General features: G+C 40.3%; 1 protein-coding gene and 1 pseudogene across 2 annotated transcripts; both read left to right on the top strand.

Moving 5' to 3' along the window:
* The first annotated feature begins 13,545 nt into the window (after positions 1 to 13,545).
* LOC145499989 (uncharacterized protein F54H12.2-like) lies at positions 13,546 to 16,392 on the top strand. 2 transcript variants are annotated; one of them, XM_081479504.1, is made up of 2 exons: positions 13,546 to 14,372; positions 14,515 to 16,392. In XM_081479504.1, the coding sequence occupies exon 2, from the start codon at positions 15,543 to 15,545 to the stop codon at positions 16,158 to 16,160; it is 618 nt and encodes a 205-aa protein (XP_081335630.1). In that variant the 5' UTR covers positions 13,546 to 14,372; positions 14,515 to 15,542; the 3' UTR covers positions 16,161 to 16,392. The 2 variants fall into 2 exon arrangements, with proteins under 2 accessions (XP_081335630.1, XP_081335631.1); XM_081479505.1 differs by having other exon boundaries at positions 13,546 to 14,508; positions 14,539 to 16,392.
* A 408-nt stretch (positions 16,393 to 16,800) lies between these two features.
* On the top strand, positions 16,801 to 18,079 carry LOC145499988 (uncharacterized; annotated as a pseudogene).
* The last annotated feature ends 9,546 nt before the right edge of the window (positions 18,080 to 27,625 follow it).

Here is a 27,625-nt window from a genome sequence, read left to right as displayed (position 1 = left end):
AGTTTACCATTTTCATGCAGCGGAAGTACTGGATGAAACAGTTTTTCTGGAGGTAAGATTGTGACCTTGGCAATCCCGAAGTAATTTTGGATGTCTGTGTCTTCCGGCTGAAATATAATTTCAGGGTGGCCGACAGGATACTCAGCATTCTTATTAATGAACGGATAGAGAGATGTAAAATCATAGTAATGAATCTTCTCTCCTGAGGCGATGTCAGCCAGATGATAGAGTTTGACAGCGTTTGTTCGTCCGCTGCAGAAGGCATCACGGGGATTTAGTGGCTCCACCAAATCGAGGCTGGCTGCAAAGTTCCTGACGTCCTGCCTTTCTTCTTTCATTTTCCGCCAATCACACTCCCACATTTCGATGACGTTGTAACCTTTGTCTCGCAAGAATTGTAGTTTTTCCTGGGTGCAGAGATACACGTCGGCAGTGCAGCGGTGCTCTAATCTAAGGTGTGTTTCGGATCTGTTGGGATAGCATTTACAACAGCCATGCCAAAAGCAACCTTGAAATTCGTAGACGGTGTTCGTAGTTGCATCGTAGCCGTCCACGGTGTAGCGACTGTTGGGGATATGGTATTCCCCATCATTTCCAACATGTTGAATTCTCCCACTGATCTGACTTTGTTGCCACAGTAGATATTCCATGGCAACTTTCGACTGATTTGTTTTTAGTCGCCAACCATGGAGAGGCTCGGAAGCAATTGTGTTGGCTTCCATTCGGTTTTGTCGCAGGTCTCGATTGCATGCCGAAGCTATAGTAATATGACTGAAGGGGTCAAACTTTGTCTCTTTTTCAAAAAGCCGTTGAAAGTAAGGCATCCCTCCTTCAGTAATTTCACGTGCGACTCGCAATATTCCAGCAATTCTTTCTGGAAATCGAACACTACATTCTCAGCTCTTTCTTTATCATGCCATTTCTCGAAGTCTTTACGGCCGTTGACAGACATTGATTCAGGCATGTAAAATTCTTTCTCGGGAATTGGTCCCACGTAGTCTTGATTTTCAGGCGTGTTAAACAGGTGAGGAAAATAGCCCTTCTTTAACTCTGTCAATCCGAATGTCTTTGGAAATGCAGAAAGCGGCATTTGAAAAAATGACACAGAGTCAATAAAGTTAGTATTGTCAAAGGTTAATTGGAGAAGTTTAGCTCCATTTCTGATTTGATTGAGGGCCCTGTGTTGGCGATGATATTCCTCCACGACGAAATAGGAGTCGTAGCCAGAAAAGTTATGGGCCAAAACAGTTACATTGCGCGTGTCTTCTTCAGTTAACGTATCCAGCCATTCCAGGAAATCGCGAATGCAATCTTCACCTTTGAAGTGGAGTGGACAATTATCATCCTCAGTTTCCGCTATTAAAAGATTAGGGATGTGTTTGCCAGTGTCTTGCATCGCCTCAATATCGAAGAAAACGAGAATGGGAGGCTTTTCATCATCATCATCATCATCATCATCACCATTACCATTATCCTCTGCTTCGGCTTCGGTTAGTCGCTTGCGTTTTTTCTTTTTCTTTCTCTTCTTCTTTTTTTTCTTTTTTCTCTTCGGTTAGCTCTTCCGGTGTTTTAGGTATCTGAATAAAGCATCGGTGGCTTGCGGCCTCTATGTACTCGTGGCAAGAGGGACAGTCTATGTAACCGCATTCATGTTCTTGTTGCTTCTTGAGACCCACCAACAACTTTTTACAGCTACGACATTTGCGGCGTTGACTGCAAACACTGATGTTTTTAGAGTCAGCGGCTTTTCCCTTGTAGGATTTCGTCAGATGATTTTGAAAACAAATATCACCATAAAACATCCGCTTACAGGATCCGCAGGGTGTAGCTGGTTGTTGATTACGACACCTGGCCTCTGTAAAGTCCTCACATCCCGTTTGTAAGCAGGAAGAACAATGATCAGGGTTGTTTTCACAGGCGTGTTGACCTTCGTTATTGTAGGGTTTGAGACACCTTGCGCAGAAATAACTGTTACCAAAGAACCCAGGTAACGTAGTGATCACATTGTAGTGTTCATTATCATACAACAGTACCAATTGTTTTTCCTGAGGCTTTCCAAAAGAAGTCACGCTATAACCTCGGGTAGCGTCCACAAGTAAGAGCTGATAATTGTTCAAGGACGGCGTCAATGCAAATCTAGTGAGTTCCTCGTAACCGCATTTTCCCATTTCTACATTAGCTTCTATATGCAGCTTGATTGCTTCATCTCTCTGGATAGAGAAACCTCTTCTGAAGCTGTTCCATTTAGGGTGATCATCCACTCTAGCTTTAGCTGTCACAATGGCGCGGGCGCAGCATAGTTCATCTTTGTTATCGATACTGATGACAGAACCTTTCAAACGTTTGAAAGTTTCTGGATTAGAATGTCCAGGTTTCAATTTTCGTTTCTGACCGCTACCGCGAGGAGATGTACGAACGTGTGTAAAAGATAATTGAAACGAATCATTCATTTCAAAGTTCTCGTTTGAGTTTAACACCTGTGACATTTGCTGCAGCAGACTGTCGACACGATCGCTACCATTTAACCATTCCCCCGCCGGTAACGCTCGATAAGCATAGCTGTTGACTAAGCGATTGCTGGCTAAATTGAAGTAGACACGATCAGCGGCTGGTATCCTGTCTCGGAGAATCAAATTTTGGATTGTTCTATGTAATCCATCAGCAATTGCTGCTGCCAAGTTTTGTTGAGGTATAAATTGTCCCACCTGACGAATGTTGGAGATGTAGTGACGCTCTCTAACGCCCATTTTTTTTGCTGTGACTATCTACGTACGGGTTGAGTACAAATTCGAAGCGTCCAGGTTCTGTGGTAGCAAGACTTCCCCCCATTTGTTCTTGATTAGTGAGTTGACGTTCTGTAGCCTCGGCGACATTTGACAAAATCGTATCATCGATAGAGTCGTCAAGAATTTAAGAGAAAATATAAGATAAAATAAATAACCCGGTTCATCACACATTAAGTACACGAAATGTATTTTTGTTACAACATATTTAATTTACCTGTTGGAAATAACTGTTTTCTGGTCCATTCTCAATAGCAATAATGGCCTCCAACAATTCTTCATCGCTTATATCCTCAAAGTGGCTTGACATGGGGCGAAAATCTTATCCAGAGAAACAAAAGTTTAGTCAACAGTCCACCATCTGCAAATGATTTCTATCTAGCGAGTCCCAACTTTATTGGTGTCGTTAACTAATCATATTACAGGAAATGTCAGCACATTTCCAACATCCAATCATATTGCACAAAAACGACATCATATTTTCAACCACCAATCAAGTAACATATGACGTTATTGATCTATCATAATTACATTCACACACGCAGACCACCCGAAAAGTTTACTTAGTTTGTTAATTTAATTTTCCAGTAAATGAATAACAATTACACAACTCGCATGAAAACAAATGCCCTCATTAGTCTTTCAGCGTCCGTTCAATTCGCCTTAAAAGATAATAGCCTATTCAGTTAAGCTAACAGAGTCTAATCATTCAACGTTTAAGATAATAGTCCATTGTCACATTCTTACGTTAAGTTTTCAACTCGTATGCAAATTTCGTTATCCTCGCGGCCAATGGGACAAATTATTTGCATCGCGCGCTAAACTTAAATTTAGGAGTAACGGTTCCATTGTAACTTTAAGGTTTATAAAATACGATCGGACGAACGCTATAGCTTTGCTTATCCTAAATCCGTCCAGTGTTACTTGTGTTATACTGGTAGAACGTTTCCAAGTCCGTCAGCGAGCTATTCAAAATCAAAAGAACTTCATTTCAAAAACCGTAACCGCCTTCAAATTCCAGACCTGATATAAAGGATTACAGCGAGCTATTCAAAATCAAAAGAACTTCATTTCAAAAACCGTAACCGCCTTCAAATTCCAGACCTGATATAAAGGATTACAGCGAGCTATTCAAAATCAAAAGAACATCTTTTCAAAAACCGTAACCGCCTTCAAATTCCAGGCCCGATATAAAGGATTACAGCGAGCTATTCAAAATCAAAAGAACATCTTTTCAAAAACCGTAACCGCCTTCAAATTCCAGGCCCGATATAAAGGATTACAGCGAGCTATTCAAAATCAAAAGAACTTCTTTCCAAAAACCGTAACCGCCTTCAAATTCCAGGCCCGATATAAAGGATTACAGCGAGCTATTCAAAATCAAAAGAACTTCTTTTCAAAAACCGTAACCGCCTTCAAATTCCAGGCCCGATATAAAGGATTACAGCGAGCTATTCAAAATCAAAAGAACTTCTTTTCAAAAACCGTAACCGCCTACAACCTCCAGGTCTGATTGAATCACGTATTGATATAAAAAACACAAAGGTTCATTATCGTTTCCATTCATTATCAGTGACTATTCAAAATTAAAAGAACTTCTATTGAATGCTCATACCCTCCTTGAAATTCCAGGTTGTGATTAAAACATGTAGTGGTATTGAAAAGCACAAAGGCTTATCCTTTCCATTCAATTTCAGTGACCTAATTCAAAATCAAAATAATTTCTTTTCAAAGTCCTTAGCCGTCTTCAAATTTTAGGTCTGATTAAATCATGTAAGTTAAAGTATGAAGTTATCTTTTCCATTCAATTTCAACGACCCATTTCAAAATAACGGTACGGATTTGTATTCGCCCGACATGTACTCCAATTTCAAGTTATATTTATTACCTCTTGAGAATCGTTGTCTTGGTCCGCGTTCTCAATAGAACGAACAGCCGCCAAGAGTGGTTCATCAATCAAATTCATTGTTGATTTTGAGGACGCTGTCAAACTGAATTTTATGACGCTGCAGTTTTGATAATCGATAATCGATTTTGTGAATAATAAGTGCGCGTCTCCACGTGCTCGAGCACAAAATTAAAAGAACTGGGGAAAGCATGTTGGACCATTGACTTTTATTAATGTGGTGGCTCCTAAAAGAGCCGTTTGGTTCTTACCTACATAAAGTCTGTAGGATTTTAAAAGGTGGCCATACCTTGCTTTCTCTGCTTCAAGAAGACGTGATAAGCTCTGGAGAACGGATACGCCGTAATGACGCCGAATTTGTCGCCGTACGATTCCTTCCATGAGAAATAAACGTAAATCTCGTCCGTGGGATAACCCCACGGACAGACTCCGATGACTTTCTTCATTTTCAATACGTACATGTAATAGTGGCCATGTCCCGTCTTGTAACCTTCTTCGACGATTTCATAATCGTCACCAGCGACGAAAGTTTTCCTTGCCAGAAAGGCCACAGTTGACGTTAAATTAAGGTTACAGTATACCTTCAGATCGGCAATTTTCTTCAAATTTGGATTTTTGGTTCAAAGTAATGGTCGAAGAGTAATCTCTAATTTCTGAAAACAAAATTGAAAAAAAACTCAATATTGGAGGAGAAATGGAGGTTTTACGTTACGGCCGGAAGTAAAAGTTCCCTCTTGATTGACAGCCCTATAACGTGTACGCAATCAACCGAGACTACTTTCGCGGGAATATATGGATACCACGAATTGGCTGGCTACTCAGATCCAAGCATTTTTCGTATTAGATGTAATCCTATTAAGTTATAAGTAAACATGGACCACGGAAAACTCTGTTTACCAGTTCGAAAAAGCGAAGAACGAATGAAAACACATCAATGAGTGAAGAAGCGAAAGTTGGCCTCGCGGATGAAGCTATAGCTATCGTATCAAGCAGGCAAAAAGATCGAGTCAAGAGTAGAGAAAGATTCTGTAAAGGTTTGGGAACTCGACAGCTATAACAGCGACGTGTACATTGACTCTTTTGTTGAGTCCGATACCGATGAATCGCCCAACTCATTGAGATCCATTGGAATATTATCCATGCACATTTGCTCCGCCGCGCTTTCTTTTGTTCAGTTTGTTCTCGTCGCCCAGCCACTCTAGCGTTCGTATCCTTTTTCGTCTTCCCCATTTTGCCAGACCAGCTTCAAGAAAAACCGAGCTACAGAAAAATTATCTCTCCGCCTTGAGCGCATTGCGAAACTCAAGGGTTTTTTCGAGATTCACGCGTAAATTTCACCGCGAGTTAATGGTAGTAAATTTTCCAAGCGCTGATTGGCTCAGTGATCTGAGAACCCAGTTGAAGGCGTTTGTGGGCGGAGTTTGTTTGCGAAGCAAGAGATTTTTCTTAGCGCTGTTTTCTCGAATAAATTTTTTCGCTTGAAGCAGATATTTTAAAGAGTTACAACTCAAAGGGGATTTGTTTGATTGCCCTCAAATTTGGACAGTAGCTAGATTAACATATAAAAAACAAAAACGTGTCTGCGAATTGTTTATTTCGAAATATTTTTTCTCCGAGAGCAATTTTTGTACGATCACTTCACATTTTTTAAGTCCTATTTTGAAAATGTTCTGTAACTTTTTACTGCAATTGAATGTGGCAAAACGCAGACACGCTTTTTTTAGCGCTTTTTGTCCTGAAACCGGGGAAAAAAATAAATTGGCGAAAAACAAAATTCGCTTTGACTTGTAGCTTCCAAAAGGTGATTAGGACGCTCGCATTTAGTGGCCGTGAAAAAATCGGCACTTCATTTTATTTCAAAATTTTTGGTATGGTTTGATAGCCAGCTCTATAAGCTTTAATTTGATATAGGGGTTTAGGTATCTACAGCTTAAACCGAACGCGCTACATCGCTTGGACGTGAGACACCCCTGAAGGTATACGGTAACCTTAAACGTCTGCAGGAATTTGGATGCACCGGAAGTCCACTGCAAAACTGCTGGGGTTTATCGATCGATGGCACACTACTGAGGCCATGCTGCGCAGACCCAGAAAAAATTAGCAAATTTTGTTTTTTTATTTTACAAGAAGACACATGGCTTAAGGTTCCAGGCAGATAGTGCAACTGGCAAATAAGAAATCATCATGGGCAATTTTAAACCAATTGTGCGTGTTCATTGTTTTTAAAAGTGCTTTCACGGTGTTGTCTGTATGAAGACGTGATTGATCATCGCAGTTATACGCACAACTTAAGCAGTTGTGAAATTAAAGCCTGAAAAAAACATTCAGACCAGAACGGGATTTGAATCCATGGCCTCTGCCATATCGGTGCAGTGCTCTACCAACTGAGCTATATATCAAGCCAATTGGGAACTGGCCACATTGTGAGTTTGTAATATACCCGTAGATATTGAAGAATACAAATGAATATATGAAATTCACATATTTGGACTGCGGAGAATGTTATGAAGACACGATTGATCATCAGGCTTTATTTAATTTCACAACTGCTTAAATTGTGTGTATAACTGCGATGATCAATCATGTCTACATATCCGATATTCCGTCCTTACCGAGCCTCTTCGTAGGCTACTCAGTCCTTTAATTCTCAACCAACTGCTGTGCGTGTACCTTTGATTAACATCCATACTTGTCTATATGGTAGTGTGACTTTAGATCACTTTTCCTTGCCTCCCCCAAACCTACACACATACAAATATACCATCATAATTAAAGTGACAAATACTGCAGTGTACAATGAAATGTCGTCTGTCTCACGATGCTGTCACCAATGACCCAATCGCCTGATGAAGACTAGCAGCGTGCATTCGAAACTTCGCTATGACATCACAACTGATCACATCGTAAGAACAAGGATGATACTTTGGTACTACTAAATATTTAAGATGTGCCGTTTTTAAACGTTAACTTTTTACACTTTTAATCTGGTGCAAATTCATTTAAAAGCTTCATCACTAAAGCTGGAAGCATTTATTCGCAACTCCCTCTGCTTCTTTTTAACTTGCGTTTACTAGCGTTACAAAGAGAAATTTAGTCTGGAAAGTCGCTGACTTTCGCACACATTGCGTGCCTTCTCTTGCATGCCTGTAATTGGGCTAAAATATTCCCAATTTCTCGTGTTGACGAATTTGGAGACGATGTCTCACTAAGAGCCTGTCTAAGTTTTACGCAGGATGCCTGAAGGCATTACGCGTGATCAGTTTAATTCTTTGTGTACCGCTTCTTCGAATACACGGACACTGAAGCATAGATTCCCGTTAATTCATCCAGTGTTATCCTCCATTGAGTGCGCAAATTTCACCTGGAGCCGATTATAAGGGACTGTGTGTCTCTCAGTTGATGTCTCATTAAGCTAAACTAGCAGTCAGTTGTACTTTCTTGACGTTCATAGCATGTTTCGGAGATTCGGAGTTAATCAACTGATAAATTTTAAACTGTGACTGCTTACATTCTGATGTTGGCGTTCTTGCCAGGCAGTATAATTTATCAACGTTATTGTCAATGTATGTTACGAATTCTCTGAAGTTATTGTATGTAGTTCAATTCTTATGTCAAGGTAAGTGGCAACTTGAAAAAGACTAGTAACTTCATAATCAAAAAAGGCTGCGAAACGCGGGTTCAAAAATGCTTTCCACTTCTAACAGAAGACTTAGCCAGTTTTGCATTTGTGCTGAAACGAAAAAGAATTGGAAAACTGGGCAAATGTTTAGTTCAAAAGGATGAATTTATATGAAAGTCTCACGTTCTATCAGTTTTATCGAGCAGATAGTAAGTTTCGCCTACCGAAGCACTTTCACTTTTGATCTTACATAGTCATAATACATTGTTAACAAAAGCGCTCTGTGGGTCTTGTGTTCTTGCGTTCTTGTATCGAGCCTCGCTGATGCAAAACGCGTTAGGCAGCCAGACATCAGAAAATTACTCGAGAATTTGACAACTTCTCTGACTCACATATTGAGTTGGATCGACTTTTTTTCATTGGGTACATTTAGAAGACCGCCAAGTTCAGATTTTTGGAATTATAGTCACGATTGAAAATCGACTCAACAATTTCGATTTCGATGTCTTTTCACTTAAGCAACAATGAGCTGTCTGGTGACAGACCAATGTAATTATCTAGCCATACATGTAGCTTATGGAGGTGCATTGTTTCGATGGACATAAGTGTTGCAAGGTATCCCGTCGTGCCGAACAAACATCCCTTCGAGAGTGAGTAGCAATGCTTTCAGTCTCTGAATGATACGGAAACTGCGATTAGTACTGGCAATGTGGACCAACCTGGTCCGAGTGCGACTTTAGTTTTAGGTTTTATGCAGGATGCCTGAAGGCGTTACTCGTAATCAGTTTGTTCCCCCGGGGAAGGTACTTTGGGAATTTCTGGGTGAGGATGTGCCGCTGGGACCATGGAACCTTTAGCCTATACCAGAGCTAGTTCAGCTGAATTTTGCTACGCTATGCTAGAGTAAACTCCCCAAATCCCCCATCTATCGACACTGTTGAGGCTGATTTGCGTTAATATAAACTTGCTGATTTGATTTTTTTTATATTTTTGAGTGGCAATTCCTGGTTTCCTTAGTCTAGATAAAATCTTCAACCAACTAGTCAGTTTTGTGAAAAATGATACCCTATTCTAGACCCAAACGCTCTGATTTATATACCCTATCCTAGAGTAAACTGCTTGAAAACCATACCCTTCACAGCGGCACATACCTATATAGCCCGTATATGGCAGTGCCCCCCCCCCCGGGTTTGTTCCATTCGTTATGCACGACGTACAATCTGCTTTCCATAGATTCCGTCAAGTCATGTAGTTTCATCGTGAATTGGGTGCGCAGGTTTGACCTGGAGTGGATTAAAGTACCGTATATCTCTCATTTGATGTCTCATAAAGACAAATTAGCGGTAAATTGCTCTTTTTCCCGACTTTCTTGACGTTAATTTACACCATGGTTAAGAGGTTCGGAGTTAATCAAGTGATCAATAAACAACTACTCTTTACACTTGTTGGCGTTCTTCCAATCCGTAGATACACGTACTGACTCCTTTGTAGTTATCGTATCTTGTTTAACAATTTGGTCAAATTTAGAGACAACATGAAAAAGAATGGAACTTCATAATCAACTAATACTGCGTAATGCAGGTTTAGGAATGCTTTCCACGGCCAATGAATTCCATTCAAACGTCTCCAGTTTTGGCAGTGCCTTGAAGAGAAGGAAATTCCGAATTCATAAAGATGGCAAACGAAAACTGAGCTAAAGTCAACCTTCAAAGTCCGGTTGTTCAAAAGAGGGTTAAATAAACCTTGGATTAGAGTTAATCAGTAGAATTCTCTAACCAAGGTGAAACCTTGTTGAAAGCAGGGTTTGTGCGTTGGTTCGTTATTCTTGGCTAACTCGAGAAATGTCAGAAATCAAATTTCAGAGAAATTAGTTCGCGATTTTCAGATTTCCATACACGCACTTTAATTACTTGCGCAATCATAATTTGGCGCCATTTCAAAATCGAAAATTGTAAAGTACCTTTTCTCCACGCCTAATTTTAAGATCTCTTTTTCTGGAAAGTTGTTTGTTATATCTCGCAAAACAATTGATAGCATGCATACATTTATTCATCGGGTAAAATGTTTATAATATTCCGTGTTGACGAATTTGGAGACGACGACTTACTGAGAGCCTGTCTAAGTTTTATGCAGGCTGCCCGAAGGCGTTACGCGTAATCGATTGGTTCCATTCATGTGCAACGCTTCTTGAAATGCACTCCGACACATAGATTCCCATAAAATAATTTAGTTTTATCGTCAATTGAGCGCACAATTTTTACCTAGAGTCCAGAAAGGTACTGTTTGTTCCTCATTTGATGTCTCTTGAAAAATTAGCGAGCAATTGTCCATTTTTGAGGGTTCCCTTTGGTTTGTAGCATGTTTGCGGAGTTAATCAACTGATAAGACAATAATTATTGTTTATAGTCTGCTTTCAATGTTGGCGTTGTTACAGAATCAGTAGTTTGTCAATCTTGTTTCAATGTATGTATTAGTGACAATTAATTTGAAAAACACTGGTAACTTGATAATCACCAAGCGCTGTGGAATGCATGCTTTCCAATGCTGATGTTACAACATTGAGACTTCGTCTATTTTTCCATCAGTTGTGTCGAGTTCGAGGAGGAGCAAAATTCGAATTCACAAAGTTGGTAAGCAAGAACTGATCAAAAGTATAGTTTAACAAGGTAAGCTTTGGAAAATTAGCTATCTGTTTTATTTAGCGGGTAGTAAGTTTTCCCTTACTGAAGCACTTTCACTTTTGCTTTTCCATACTTATAATACAATGTACAAAAAGCCAGCCCGGTGGGTTGCAGAGATTTGAATCGAGAATAGCTTATTAAAAAGCGCATAAGTCGGGGCACAAACCTATTATTTCGGACTTTTGTAACGCTGACATGGTCAGTAATGAAATGTGTATAAAATTAAGGAATAGTGAAAATGGACAAGAAATGCAGCTCATTTAACTATGAACAGAAAGGAAATTTAATATTTAGTAATGAATGTCATCTATTTCTAGTGATGATTTTTCACATTCGCCAAGAGATATTTTACGCACTTTGTATTAAGCTACCGAAAGTCAAGAAAGTGGCGTCAGACCGCCGTCGCAAACTGAAATATACGAACATGCAGTTTTAAGCTTATTTTCGAGATTAGTGTGGAAATTGAATACAGTATTCGGTAATTTCAATTTCGAATCTAGATCACTTAAAGAATGCTGAATTGTCTTGTTCGGACCATTGTAATTATATGCAGCCATATTTGTGGGAGGCCCATTGTTTCACTGGATATAATAAGTGCTGTAAGGTATCCAGCAGTGACCAAACATCCCTTCGAGTGGGAATAGCAATGCTTCCAGTTAATGAATGATACGGAAACTATGATTGTGGACCAATTTGGTCCTTGTGCGACTTTAGTTTTAGGTTTTATATAGGATGCCCGAAGGCGTTACGTAATCAGTTTGTTCCATTCTCTCGAATTTCCTGTGAACCGTTTCTGAGAATGAACGCCGACGCATATTCCGCTTTCCATAAATTCACCGACATTGCGTCATTCAGTTTAATCGTATTAATCTAGCGGCAGGTACTGCATGTCGCTCAGTTGATGTCTCTTTGAGATAAATCAACAGGCAATTGTACTTTTGCAGGGTTTCTTTATGTTTATACCTTGTTTAAGAGATGAGGAGTTAATCAACTGATCATTGAACAATCTAATGTTTACGGTCTGTTTTCAATGCTTGCGTTCTTTATCATCTTGCTGTGAATGTATGTTGTCGAATTCTCTGTGGTTATCATATGCAGTTTAATACTTTGATCAAGTTGAGCCGTGACAATGAACTTGAAAAAGACTTGTGACTTCTCATAATTAATAGACCAACACTTATTGTGGAATGATTGCCATTACTGATATTATAGAGACTTTGCCAGTTGTTCAAAAGTCGTCATGAATTCGAGGAGAAGCAAAATTCGAATTCACAAAGCTAGAAAACTGGAAAATTTGGAAGGTTCTCAATTTACTTTATCAGGCGGATAGCATGGGTTGTAAGGTTTAACGCCAACCGAAGCACTTTCACTTTTGATTTTCTCATAATTATAATACATTGCTAAAAGAAGCATTCTGTGGATCTTGTGTTCTTGTGTTCTTGTATCGAGCATGGCTGGTTAAAACGCTCACATGCAAGTCTTTAGCAGAGATCTATTATTTCGGACTTTTGTAACACTGATATAGCCCGTTGGAAAATGTGTATAAATTTGTAATGCCCAAGAAATGCATGCTCATTTAACCATGTTTAGTAATGAATGTCATATCTATTTCTCGTAATGATTTTTCACATTCTCCAAGAGAGACCTTATGCACTTTGTAGTAAGCTAAGGAAAGTCAAGAAAGTGGCAGAAGACCGTCAATTACAAGAATTCAGAAAATTACACAAAAATTTGATAACTTTCTTTGACTCTCATATTGAATTGGGTCGACTCTTTTCTGTAGTTGCATTGAGAAGAGCGTCCGTTGCAAATTGAAACATACCAACATCCAGTTCTAAGCTTTTTTTCGAGTTTTTCGATAGTAACGTGCACAACTGAACACATGCAGTATTCGGAAATTTGTTTGAACAATGCTGAGTTGTTTTGATGTGTCAGACCGTTGCAATTATCTAGACATGTTTGTGCGGCGCACTTCGAAAGTAGTTTAGATTATGGAGAATATAAAGAATATTCAGGTTAATTTGACCTATATTCGTTTTAAGAGTATTGAGGTGACGTTTGCAGTAAACAAGCAAAGATGTTAAATCCGTCACTGGTAGTGACAGGACCATTAAAGTATTGTTCAGGGTTTCTGATCAATCTGCGTGTCTAGATTTTTTGGCTGCGAGTCGAGAAAATGATAGCCCTCTTCAGACTATATACAACCTTCACAGTCCGGTTGTGCAAAAGAGGGTTTAATTAACCTTGGATTAGAGCTAATCTGTAGAAATCTCAAACCTAGGGTGAAATTTCGTTGTTCAAAGCAGGGTTTGTGGGTCGGTTTGTTATCCTTGGCTAACTCGTGATATTAGCTTTCTGCGAGGTTAAGCTGGTGCCAGAGTGAAACGCACGCGTTTGATACCTTTCCTTAACTGAAATATTAATACTTTGTTACTGGCTGTGAGGCCCAAATCCTCCATGGCAGCAACCGAAAACTTCCCTTATATGCTGGTTACCTGTTGCTCATTATGCCAGAAATATCAGAATCAAATTTCAAAGAAATCAGTCCTTATTTTTCAGATTTGTATACACGCACTTGAATTACTTGCGTCATCAATATTGGACACTTTTTCAAAATCGAAAATTGTAAAGTAACTTTTTTCCGCCTCATTTTAAGATCTCTTTTTTCTGGGTTGTATTTTGGCTATGTCTCTCAAAACAATTGCGTGAATACATTTATTTATCAGATAAAATGTTCATAATTTCCTGTGTTGACGCAAGTTTTTCGCAGGCTGCTCTAAGGCGTTGCGCGGGGTCAGTGGGTTCCATGCAGCAATCTTGTTCAACATTTCTTGAAATGCATTCCGACGCATTGATTCCCATAAACGCATTCAGTTTTATCGTCTCTTGAGTGCACAATTTTCACCTGAGGCCGATAAAGGTACTGCTTGTTGCTCAGTTGATGTTTTTGAAAAATTAGCGGAAAATTGTCATTTTTTTTGCCGGTTTCCTTACGTTTATAGCACGTTTGCGGAGTTAATCATCTGATTAGTCAACACTTACTGTTTATAGTCTGCGTCGATGTTGACGTTATTTTGTCAATCTTGTTTTAAATGTATGTTATTGAATTCTCTGAAGTTATCGCATATAGTTTGATCAAGATTAGTGTCAATTAATTTGCAAAAGACTGTTAACTTCATAATCGCCAAACGCGGTGGAATGCATGCTTTCCACGACTGATATTACAACATTGAGACTTCGCCAGTTTTTCCATCAGTTGTGTTGAATTCGAGGGATAGCAAAATTCGAATCCTTAAAGTTGGTAATCGAGAACTGAGCAAAAGTTTAGTTTAACAAGATAAGCTGTGGAAAGTTGTCTATCTATTTTATTAAGCGGGTAGTGAGTTTTCCCTTTCAGAAGCACTTTCACTTTTGATTTTACTTAGCTATGATTAACCGAGCTGGAGGTCTGTATGGGAGAATCTTGACCGAGGTCGTGAGTACAGACCGAACGCAGTGAGGTCTGTACACAAGACCGAGGTCAAGATTCTCCCATACAGACCGACTTAGCTCGGTTAATAAGATGTTTATTATATGGCAAAGAAAAAGACTTTAATAGCTGGTTTTCACATGACGTCACTAAAATTCGAACTACAAAACTATTGATCTTCTTGAGATTTTACTTTAATGATGTATAAGAGCAGCTGAAAACTAATATTCATACAAATTATCGCTCCGAATGGGTTCTTGGTTTTGTGATACAGTACGCTTGAATTTCTAAGCTTTTGCGTGACGCGGCATTTACATGACGGCCTAGAGAGCTGTCATGATGCTTAAAAAAGTGACTAATTTCGGGGAACTTGGCTATCTGAACAGTTCATGTCTTAGAAAAAGTATTATTTTAAAGTTTTAGACGGTTCCTTGAACTCTTTTGCAGCAAAACTCAGTGACAGATGTTTCTGTTGATTTCCGGCCGCCATGTTGGTGCCCATACGGATGGGCACCAGCATGGCGTCTCCATACAAATCTCTATAAATTTGGGTAAAAAAATTCTCCGCGTATCTCGCATAAGAAAAATTGCTGTGACCAGAATTTTGGCGAGAGTCTTTGCATATTTACCTTCTTTCATTTCCCAGATTCTGGACTTATTCTATTGACCGGTTTTGATTTTTATTTTGATCTATTTTGAATTGCGTGACACTGAAAACCAGCAATTCGTTTAATGTAACTGGTTTCCTGACATTTTGATTGCGAACGGCGATGAACTTAACTTAAACCTGCCGAAGTTAGACTGTTCACAGTCCCCTATTTTTCCGTGAGATCGTGGATGTCGATCGTTGAGTTCGACGGGCCGCCATCTTGGTCTCTTGATGCGAGCGAAACTGGGGAGAGTACAAAATGCCCGTGGGTAGGGGTGGTGGAGGGCACGGCTGGCGGAAAAAATAGGGAGACTGTAACAGCTTCACTCTGTCTCATGTTCAAGGGGCGCGGCCGCCAGTTTGGCGCCTCCGGTAGTCAAATCAATTAACAATCTCCTCCCCTGAGAAAAAACCTGTTAAATCAGGGATGATGATATGATTACACGAGAGTTGATGACGAAAATGAACGTCAACAGAACCATAGTGGCTTACCCGACCGTGAGAAGTGAAATCAGGACCTTCAACATGCAAGGGAACCAGCAAAGATACGAGTGCAACAATTTATTTCAAGGCAGAATTCCTAACAGAGTCATCGTTGGGCTTGTGCTTTCAGAAGCCTTCAATGGTACTGTGGCACATGACCCATTCTGTTTTCAAAAGTTTGGTGTGAGTAACATCAGGCAACTGGTCAGAGGAGAAGAGTACCCTTACGAGACCCTGGAGCTAGTGCACAACGACGGTACCCAAGATCTGAGAGGTTACTATCGATTCTTACAAGCCACAGGATGTTTGTGCAAACATCAAGGTAACATGGTCAGAAGCAAAGACTGGGGTCAAGGCAAGAATTGCACACTGTTTGTATTTGACAATGCAGCCAACGGATGTTTGGACAGTCCGGTGTTGAACCCCAAGCAGTCAGGAGAGTTACAGATCGTGCCGAACTTCGGTGTCGCACCAGGTAACAACATCACAGTCATCTTGTACGGAGAGTTTGAAAAACTCTTGGAAATAGACAAGAACAAAGCCGTGTTGTACGACATTTACCAACGCTAATGGAAAAAGTACCTCTGAATAACGTGCAACTGGATCATTTGGCGAAAGCGGATGCCATTTTGAAACCTTACTTTTACGGGACGGTGGCTTGTGATCGATTACCACGTCGACCGATCAAGAAAGAACCTCGTGGGTACATTGTAAACACAGATCCACATGATAGACCGGGCCGACACTGGCTGGCGCTTTGGACCCATAGTGGGAATGTGTGCGTGGTGATGGACAGCTACGCCCTACCTTTAGAGACTTACAAGTCAACACAGCCTTTGCAAGACTGGTTAAAAAGTCAATGGAAACATGTCAATTACAATGGACAGTCGCTGCAATCGATTTACAGTAAAAGCTGTGGTGATAACGCCTTGTTCTATTTAAGAGACAGAGCGAGAGGTCAAAGCATGAACGAGTTCTTGAGGCGTTTCTCGAAACATGATTATGTAGACAACGATCACAAAATAGGCCAGATGTGAGATATTTAGTGTAATGATTGTTGGTTTGACATTAAAATACGATTGAAAACGTTCATTTTCCGTGTGATGATTTTGTAGTACAATGGTTAGTATTCTCGACTGTCACTCGAGAGATCAGGGCTCCATTCCCAGTTGGGTGGAATTTTTCCTTTCCATGCGGTATCAAAAGAAGCATGCCCATGCGCGTTTGGTCATTTGGACTCATGGAACGACGCAAGTCTTTTCGATTTCACACCCCTTCCAGTCTGTTGGTGGTGGGTCCTTCAGGGTGTGGCAAGACTGTGTTTACCACCAAACGTTTACTGAACAACCTCGATTTGTCTCATACCCAACCCTCCCAAATACATTACTGTTACGGAGTGTGGCAAGACGGGTTTCAGTCCATGAAAGAACAGGGGGTCAAGTTTCACGAAGGCATTCCCGACACAGATCAACTGAAAACGTGGTTTCCTAAAGGCGGATGACTCGTGTTGGACGATCTAATGGCTGAAGGAGGGAACGATAAACGAGTGTTGGATCTGTTCACCAAACATTCTCACCATCAGAACGTCACCGTGCTCTAGTTGTGCCAAGACGTGTTTCCGCCGGGGAAATATGCCAAGAGTATTTCCAGAAACGCCCACTATGTCGTAGCCTTCAAGAATCCACGAGATCAATTAGGCATGAGAAATTTACTATTACAGGCATTTCCCACCCAATGGCAAGTTTTACAAGACACGTCTCAACGTTTGACAGAACGTCCGTTCGGATACATGGTCTTGGATTTACATCCACGCAGTTCGGACGATCAAAGGATTCTCAGCCACCTTTTAAAGGACGAAGGATGTATGAGATGTCACAAATTCATCGAGACATCATGATGAGTTCTTCCCAAGATTCATTCACTACCGTATCTCTAATGAACGGATCCAAGAAAAGCGCCCAGTTGGTAAACAAAGATTTGTTGTACCGATTGGATGGGCAAACTCTATCATCTGGCTGACATCGCCTCAGGAGAGAAGATTCATTACTATGATTTTACATCTCTCTATCCGTTCATTAATAAGAATGCTGAGTATCCTGTCGGCCACCCTGAAATTATATTTCAGCCGGAAGACACAGACATCCAAAATTACTTCGGGATTGCCAAGGTCACAATCTTACCTCCAGAAAAACTGTTTCATCCAGTACTTCCGCTGCATGAAAATGGTAAACTAACATTCCCGCTATGTAGAGCCTGTGTACAAGAAGAGATGGAAAAACCAATGCTACAACGGTCCTGGGTTTGTAGTCACAGCGACAGTGAAAGACAAATTACAGGTACATGGTGTACCCCCGAACTGAACAAAGCCGTTGAGAAGGGCTACAAAATAACTTACATTCACGAAGTGTGGCATTTTTCTGAAACGAGGAAAGGTCTCTTTAAAGACTATGTGAATACATGGTTAAAGATTAAACAGGAGGCAAGCGGCTGGCCAGCTCATGTAGGCGATGATCCTGTCAAACAGCAAGAACATCTGAGATCCTACAAAGTGAAAGAGGGCATCGAACTCAACCGCAACAACATTGAAAAGAATCCCGGCAAACGTAGCCTTGCAAAAATGATGTTAAATTCCATGTGGGGGAAGTTTGGCCAGCGCACCAACAAAACTCAAATCAAAGAGTTCGGGGATCCTATGAGGTTCAGTGCATTCCATGAAAGTGATGCAAATGGCATTTGCTACGTGAGTGTATTGTCTGAAGACATCGTTGAAATTCACTATAAACTGAAATCGAATGACGAACCTGTCTCACCAAACCTCAACATTTTCATCGCTTGTTTCACGACATGTTGGGCTCGACTTCGTTTGTATGCAGCTCTGGACATGCTACAAGAACGAGTACAGTACACAGACAACGACAGCGTTATTTTTTCCAGTTTACCTCATGAAAACAATCCTCCCCTTGACGACTTTCTCGGTGATTTCAAGGACGAGTTGGGAGAAGACGACTTCATCACTGAATTTGCGTCCGCGGGACCGAAAAATTATGGTTACCTCACGAAGAAAGAAAAAGAAGAATGCAAAGTGAGGGGAATCTCTTTAAACAGTGAAGGTAGCAAGCAGTGAAATTATCAAGTGTTGCGGCAAAATGTTTTAGACGAAATTCAACGCCCTCTCGAGAAAACGCGACAAACTGATATTTACAAGCCTTATCACATCGTCCGAAACTCCAAAGAGTACTCACTGACCACAGTCTCTCAGACGAAAAAGTACCAGCTTGTGTACGAAAAACGAGTGATAGATCCCTACACCTTCAAAACATATCGCTATGGCTATGAAAGAATAACAAATGAGGACGTGGACATGATTGAACTGTTGTGCCATTTGTAAACACTTTTGTAAATAGTTTCATTCATAAGTTGAGCGCAATCCACTAGGGAGTTGCACACGGCTCTGTCCTGTAATTTTAGGGGAACATTTGATATTAAAGTTAATGGTTAACTTTAAAATTGCGTGATTACTTTGTTTATCTTAGAAACCAGGCTTTTTACTCGGTCAACACGGAAACGAGATTAATGACGTCAAAGGGGGCGGGGCTTCTGGTTACCATGGATACGTCAAACTCGAGAAAACAATAGAACTCCTTTCCATAACAATACTTTTTCATTTGCATCACACTACCTGTCAAATTCGTACTGGACTAGCCCATACCACTACTCACCTTCAAAATATCATCCTACGTTGTGTCGGTTTTTGCTTTTGTATTCTTCATTTTATATGTAAAGCCGATTAGATCACTATTGATCCAACGTATACCAGAAGGATCATCGTTCCGGTTGCTTGCTTAAACATTTTATGGTAAGAATGAGCTCTTTTTACGAATTAAAAGACGGAAATTAGAAAAAAAAAAGTTACCGAAACATGAGATACAATTCTTCGTTCCAGTTTAAATCTATAATGCGACCACGCGGGTGGGCTCTTCAAGTCTATACCTTGTCAGCGGTCAGCATGAAAGTTAATCAGATGCCGTAAATTATTGAGTCTGTAAGTCTCACTGTTTTCGGGGAGGGGAAGGGGGAGGGCGTAATAAAACAGGCGTAATAATAAATGAGTAATCGAAAAATTATAAAATCAATTTAATCCCCACTCTAACCTATCGCTGTTTACACAATCTGCTCAAGTTTCTCTTTATTACGGTCGACTCTCTTTGATTTAATGAAAACTCTCCTGCAAAGTGGTTCCCTGAGAGAGGTACTTTGTTATAACATTAATGATGTTTTGAAAAGACAAAAGAACATCTGCTGAACTTGTCCCCACTGTTCCAAAGAAAGAAGTCATCCTAGTCTTGCCTTTTTGAGGTTTACCAAAGCGAAGCCCTTACGCGACGTGTTAAATCTTGTATCAGTAGGTTTTATGGATTTGTCAATCTTAGGAACCTTATACAGGGTTATTTTTCAAAGTATTTGCTGGATTAAGTCTTTCTTTCCATACAAAGATCGGTTCAGTCGCTCTCAAAGATCAAAACTAGTGTATAAGGCTAGTTTTTAGGACTGTGATTGCTTCTGTGTCGGTAAAACAAAACAACGATTGCATGACAGGAAGACCGAGCATTTCAAAGCTCTAACACAAGATCGTCACGCCTCCGCTATTGCAGACCATGTCATCTCTACCGGTCACCATTTTGAAATCCTCGCTACTAGAAGGTCCGACTTGCATTATAAAATTAAAGAAACGCTATTGATCAGTGACTTAAAACCCTCACTTAATGAAAACGTTGGCAGTGAGAAGCTTTTTCTTCATTAATTTCTACCGGAAGTATCAACTACCTGAAGTTTCAATTTTGTTTTTAGCTTGTTACCAGTGCCTCGCTTTATTTTTTAAATTGAAAATTGAAAACTTTTTGTTATAGTTATAACCGTCACTTCTGAAGATGTGTGTTGTAACATATGAAACGTCAAGTTAATACAGTTAAGTTTTTTAGACCATGCATTGTCTATTTGTAATGTTTGTAACCGCTGTTTGTTTTCTTTTCCTTCTGAAATTGAAATGGCCGAAGGGCAAGAATATTTATGTTGTCACGCAATCTTTTGTTGTAGTGAAAAGATTGCGTGACGAGACATTTAAACGTCTGCGTAGGTGTAACTGTCTTAACTGCTGAAACAGACCTGACTTGGTCAGTTTTTGGACGGAATACTTCACTTTGTGGACTGGACTGGACTGGACTGGACTGGACTGGTCTGGACTGGTCTGGACTGGTCTGGACTTGTACAACGCGGACTAGTCTTTATTTAAACAATCATTTCCCATCGAAAGGTGCGTAATTCAAGGTAAAAGCCCCTCACGTGATACCTTGCGTGACGGAAAGAGAGCGACGACAAACAAGCAATCGATTTTCCAAAGGCTTGCTCTTATGGTCTAATGTGACTGTGATCTGTAAGATCGTGACACCATATGATAATCATGTTTCTGTTGACTTTTTATTTTAGATGTTTCTGTTTCTCTTGTCAAGGATAATTTGAATAATTTGAAGTTCTTCGGATGAGAGATGATGGTTCCAATCGATAATAGCTGGAAAGAAAAAAAGCTGTTGAAATTGTTGCTGAAAGGAAATCGTTGCTTTCTCAGAATATAAAAGTGAACTTTATAATAAAGGTGAAAGCTCCTCACGTGGCACCTTGCGTGACGGAAAGCAAGCGACGGAATAAAGTATGGAAAACAGAAATATTGTTAGAAAACTATTTTTGGCTGTCTACATTAAGTTTATAATTTGACCATTTGATGCGAACAAATTAACTATCACTTATTTAATAAAACGCAAGATTTGTTTGGATGGAATGAATATAATGTTACTTCGTGAATCCATAGTTTTAAAAGCCCGGCAAACATCAAAGGAACAAACAAAGATGCCAAGATTTATGCTGGAAGGTCCACGACCGGGCACAATCTTTTGGGTTTCCTTCATACACTATATGAGTTACGTAATCAAAACATTTCTTTGGTTAGTTCCTCGGTCAGTAGTAAAACAACTATTGTGTTTTGTGCACGGTCAAGGCCAAAAAAAAAAAAAAAAAAGAACGAAAACATACAACAAAGAACTTTGTCGAGTTTCATAACCATTCCCTTCTATTATGATGATGGCTCTAAGCTAAGTATGCTAGAAGTATACAGTTGATTAGTATTTGAAGGATGAGAGATGATGGTTTAACCAACAACAACCATTCTATTCTGCAACTTTGGATGGAAGATGATTGTTTAAATTAAGACTAGTCCGCGTTTTACAAGTCCGCGCGAGTTTACGTACTAGTCCTCGTTTTACAAGTCCGCGTTTTACAAGTCCGCGTTTTGTAAGTCTGCGTTTTACTACTCCGCTTTCTACAAGTCCGCGTTTCACAAGTCGGCGTTTTTCAAGTCGGCGTTTTACAAGTCCACGTTTTTTTACAAGTCCCCGCTTTACAAGACATCGTTTTGCAAGTCCTCGTTTTACAATTCCAGTCTAGTCCAGTGACTCCAATCCAGTCTGCGAAAACCGTTTTGGCCATTTGGACTTTCAAAAGACCAATCTATTTGCTAGAATACCAACTATTAACTAGCAATCATTCACTTAATTTCGCACTATCATTATCATTTTTATTAATGGTTCCTCGTCGCGCTCTTGTCAAAAGGTTTTTAAAACCTGGGTGTTTCGAATTCGGGACGTTCCGGTGTCCCAGCCTTTTCCGTTCTTCCTAATTTTAGTACATGTCCACTGATAAATAATTACTGTTACGTATCCGGCTTGCATCGATAGGCTCACGTTTGACATCTCAGACAATTAACCGGAAGCAACGGCGGATTTTCAGGGGCGGTATAAAAGAGTCTTTGGCAACGCTCTTCCTTCCCTGCACTCGTTACTTGAGCTGTCAAGAGAGATACTGGAACGGCTTTGAAAAAAGCATTTAGGTCGACATGGAACTTAAAGACGCGAAAGTTGTATTTTTACTCTTTTGCTTGGTACCAGGTAAGTGCTGACAACCGATATTAAACATTTTATTGTTATTTCTTGCATGTCACGGTTTAAATGAGCCATCGGCGGTGAGTTGACATTTGCAACCAATGACTTAGATACGAAAGCATCCGGAATTGAGCTACGCCACCATAATAAGAATTGTGTTACTTTGTTTGATTGTTGTTGTTGCACACTCATCAGTTTAAGGATGTCTCACCGCATGATATGCCATTTCTTTCCCTACTGTTCGAAACATTGTTTAGTAGTAAGTCGTTTAATGCACTGTCGTTAACTATTAAAAGACTGAATAAGTCTAGCTAAGTCTGGATAATCAATCGCTATTTCCTCAGAACTAAAGTCCGTGGAATGAGTTAATGGACTTCTGTGATTAACGTGTGTTACTTTCCGGTAATTTGTTTGTATGGGACCTTGTCGTTTGCATTAATTGTACTCCTCAGCTCATCCATTAAAGAGTAGAAACCCCGGGTAGAAACTGCATGCTTCCTTATCAAAGGTCATACTATCAGGGACGTCGCCATCTTCGTCCCTGACTGTCCACCAAAATAGGACGATTCAGTATTCCAAAACCCCTTATCAAGTTTATAAGGTCCATAGCTGAGGCGTGAGCCGAAATTTGCCCTCACAATATCAATCACTATTGCTCTATCTCAGTAAAGATTCACTTTTAGTCCTGGAATGTGTCAATATTTTACGGACATTGTAGTCCTTGGCTGCGGGTCGCCGTTATTCAGATGTGACATATACGTGCAAACGGTATCCGGTCATGAGCCATCGTTTTGGGTCCACAAAGGATTGCCATTCTTTGTTTCCGGGTTGTTTGTGATATACAGATTTCGGGTACTCTGCGATATTAAAGATATGCGGAACTGATCTAGCGAAGATTGATTGACTCAAAACTCTAGACCCTAGTGCAAAGCAGATGAAATCTGTAGAATATCAGAGAGCGAGCACGTTCGCTCAAATGAAGTTCGTAGGACAGGAGAAATTTTCTGTTTCAGTGAAGACAGTGAACGGTGTGATTCAAGTGTAATAAGAGACATAAGGTCAAGGGAGATGAAAACCCAAAGATCTCAAACGAACAGAGTAAACGCGCAACCTGTAAAGAATTTGGAAGCAGCGGCACCGAGTACGAGCACACAAAGCCGAAAGAACTATATGTCTGTCTTGAGTTTGAAATGTGGTAGGCTGTCACATTTTGCGGCTTAATGTCGAGGTAAAAATGGAGATAGTGGAGATAACGACGGCAGATCACTAAGAGCTGTGCGCAGCGTTGACAGCGAGAATGACTCCCATCTCTTGACCCTCAATTCTGTCAATTGCCGTAAATCCTCGAATTAGCGCCCGCGGCGCGTAATCGAGAGGGACGCTTTTTCGAGGGGGGACGGGGCGGGGCGGGGGCGCTTATTTAGTTTTTCCCAAATCGTGGTCTGACATGATCGTTTTTTTTTTTTAATACATCATCTGCGCGTAAACAAGAACATAAGCTGTTTATTGACATAAAAAGCTGATCCTAAAGTTTAAATCGCGGCACCGTTAGTACTAAACGTGTTCAATGTGTTCACTTAACTTAAGGCGGGACTTAACCTAAAATTTAAAAACACATCATGTTTCAAACATTTTCTCGTGGCTAAGAGTTAACTCCAAACCATGGCAAAGTTTACATTTTTAAAAAGCTCAAAAAGCAAAGATTATGAAAAAATATTTGTGTACCCTATAACTGTATTGTAACCTGACACCCGCTGATTAAATCTGCCACCCGCTGGGGAATGCCAGGGCTTACTCGAGAAAAGATAACTCCTACAAGAACTGATCAAAAGGAATAATTTTGACATTTTTCAAAAGAAGATAAACAGCTTGCTGGGATAAGCATAGAGATTTTTGAAAAGTTAAAAACACGTGAAATGATGACCAGTTAAATCTGATATAGTAAATCTAGCTTACGTTTCAATACATAACTTTGACAGAATGCACTGGATGGAAAAGTTTTATGCTTATCCCACAGAACGTACTCAAAGCAACAAATCCTGAAAAGTTTAGCTCAATTGAATAAATCCTTCTCAAGATATCTTTTCTAGAAGGCCAAAATAACTCGTTTTGAGAAAACGAGCTTTAAACTTACAGTAACAGTACTTGTCAAAATAAAACTTCAATATCTTAAGATTCGAGTTCCGTGAAAAACAAAACTTCGAATTTCTTTCAGAATTCTAGGTTAAGTCCCGCCTTAACGTGCTCTGAAAAACTGAACTTGAATGTACAAATCTAATACTACATGGCGAAAACTATACATCCTTTGTTGTCTCATTACTCGTCCACAAAATGGGGTGGGAGGGGAGGGGCGCTTATTTTAAATTTCGGTCGATAGGAGGGGGGCTTATTCGAAGGGGCGCTTATTTGATGGGGGGGGGGGGGGGGCAATTCGAGGATTTACGGTATCTGCGATTTCAGCCAGACACGGAAGCGCAAATACTGCAACGTTCTAACAATTAGCACGTACAAAAAGCCACAAAATTACAAACTAGTCAAACTGGAACACGCGACATTTCCGCCTTCGTATTAAATGGAGGCTCAAAACTGACAGCTGTGGGACGCATATGGCGGAACGAATTCAACTGATGATGAACTTTAAAAAAAATTAAAACAACGTGATCTGACCCCTCTATACACCTGTGTGGGTATGAAGGACGTAACGAACAAACAAACCACGAACGGGGAATTCATTGGTTTGTGTTTTCCCGAAGCATATCAATGGCAAAAAGCTATACCCATCACTTGACGACCACTGATCAAGAAATATCCACACGTGATGGAGAAAGCCAGCTGGCCATGGCGGAAAAATTTTCAGAGTTGACAGTATCGGGGATTCTGTACAGCATGTACTTCGTCATGTACCTGTAGAAGCGACAAAGTACATAGACCTCTTAGAGAACCTCAAAAAAACCAGGATGTTATCACACCTGACTTCGCCCGCGTTCCTGCACGGTTTTCTCCCAAGCCTTCACGGTGAAGTAGCACGTGACCCAAAAGGGATTGGTCGCGGCGAAATATCGAGGCCTAACTAGAAAACTGAATGATAAACTCTATGGTTGCCGTACCCTAGAGAAATGGGAATTTACACATACCGTCTGCACCCGAGCTAGAGACCTAGTGTTTTATCCATCTCGAGCATTATCCTCTACTGGCGATTGAAGACATCGTTAACTGACTAGATGGTGCGGAATTGGTTTTGCGCAAGGGATTCTGCCACGTGACTTATGGTTGGCTCGCTATGAGAAGCCGGGCTTGTTCGGTTACCGAGATGCCAGTAACGGCCAAAATGGCATTATTTTCCCCTTGTATATATTTCCAATTCAGAAGTATGGGAATTAGCTTTACAAGTAGGGTTACCAGAGTCAACAAGGTTACAACAGTTGCGAACGATACAACCTTATTTGGCCAGCACGGTTACCAGGCTCATATGAAGAGGTTCCACATTCGCTTAAAAGTTTGTGCCGGACGTACAGTGGTCGAAATCAGTAGCTTCTATTTTAAAATAGTTCTATTGTTCGCATTTAGACTTTTGTGGAGACGTTCGTACGAAAATCGTCTTATTGTGGTCAGATATCGAGAAGTTGCGTCTGAAATGCAAATTAAAGACCAAATCAGAAACATTACCGATATAAAAATTCCGTATCCGTAAGGCCAGGGAAGCTTTTTTTAATTCAAAAAGGCAGAATAACTGATCCCGATGGTCCGAACATCCGCGAAGAAACATATTAATTGTTTCCTTTTATTATGTCATTTCATTATTTTATTCTACCACATGCTTATCTTTAATTTACACTGTCAATAAGTTTTACGTATTTCCAGTATTACGAAAATATGCTTCATAAAAACACGTCCCGTACTCGCTTGTTTCCCTAGTTGCTGACGATAATGTTTCCATTGCCGTCTATTGATAAGCCGGAGGGGAAATTAAGTTGCACATCAGCTGAACCGCCAGAGCCGAATGTAAAGCAGAATTTTCCTGTTCTGTGATAATACATTTGGATGCGGTGGTTTCCATAATCAGACACGAAAAGACGATTATTTTTGCTGTAAGCCACTCCATCAGGCAAAGTAAACTAAACTCGCCCTTCTCTTTTCCACTTCGGCCGATCGTTTCCTGGAATGCGCCATATTCGTTTAAAATTACATTAAATAGTTATATCCTTGGTCGCACAGAGCAATTTGCCCTCCAGGTCTGATTTTGTGAAGGTGAATTAATCAACATGACACGAGCGTGGGACAAAGAAAAATTCTGAGTCCCCGACAGGAATCGAACCCATGACCTCCCGAACACCAGGCGGGCGCTCTATCCACTGAGCTACGAGAACTCATGGGGATTGAGGGAGTGAAGGTCATTAAACTGAGTTCATATATGACAGGTGTCCTGCATACTGCTAGGATCAACGCTATCGAAGTCATCGTGAGTAGTGATAAGTTAACGAAGATGGTGAATTTTAAGCTCGGTGTTCGGGAGGTCATGGGTTCGATTCCTGTCGGGGACTCGATCAGAATTTTTTTTTGTCCCACGCTCGTGTCACGTTGATTAATTCACCTTCACATTTCATTACCGAGCTTAAAATTCACCATCTTCATTAACTTAGGTCTGATTTTGTTGTTAACAATAGGTAAATTCTCAACCAATAAAAAATTACATTAAATCAACACTCCATCGAATGGAGAATTAAAACTTAATTTAACGAGGTATTGATATTTCATCATCAGGCAGGGAAATCCCATCAGTGATTATCGTGAAGTCGGTATTTTCAAAAGCTCCGTTTCCAAAATGCACGCGGCATTCTGGGCGATGCGAGACCGCCCAAATAAAGCTGCGTTTTCAAATTACTCCGGAGTAGTGTGGACGATGCGTTGACGATTTGCCAAATGCATCTTAAAATCTTTTTCAAAATTCCAGTTCGACCCGGAAACACGGGAACGAACAGTGGAGGTGCATTGGTAATTCCATTTTCTTTCTTTTCATTTTCATTCTTCTTCCTTCCTTCCTGCTTT

Source organism: Orbicella franksi, chromosome 10 (genome assembly GCF_964199315.1).
Source record: "Orbicella franksi chromosome 10, jaOrbFran1.1, whole genome shotgun sequence".
Lineage (NCBI taxonomy): Eukaryota > Metazoa > Cnidaria > Anthozoa > Scleractinia > Merulinidae > Orbicella > Orbicella franksi.
This window is presented reverse-complemented; position numbering and strand designations above follow the sequence as displayed.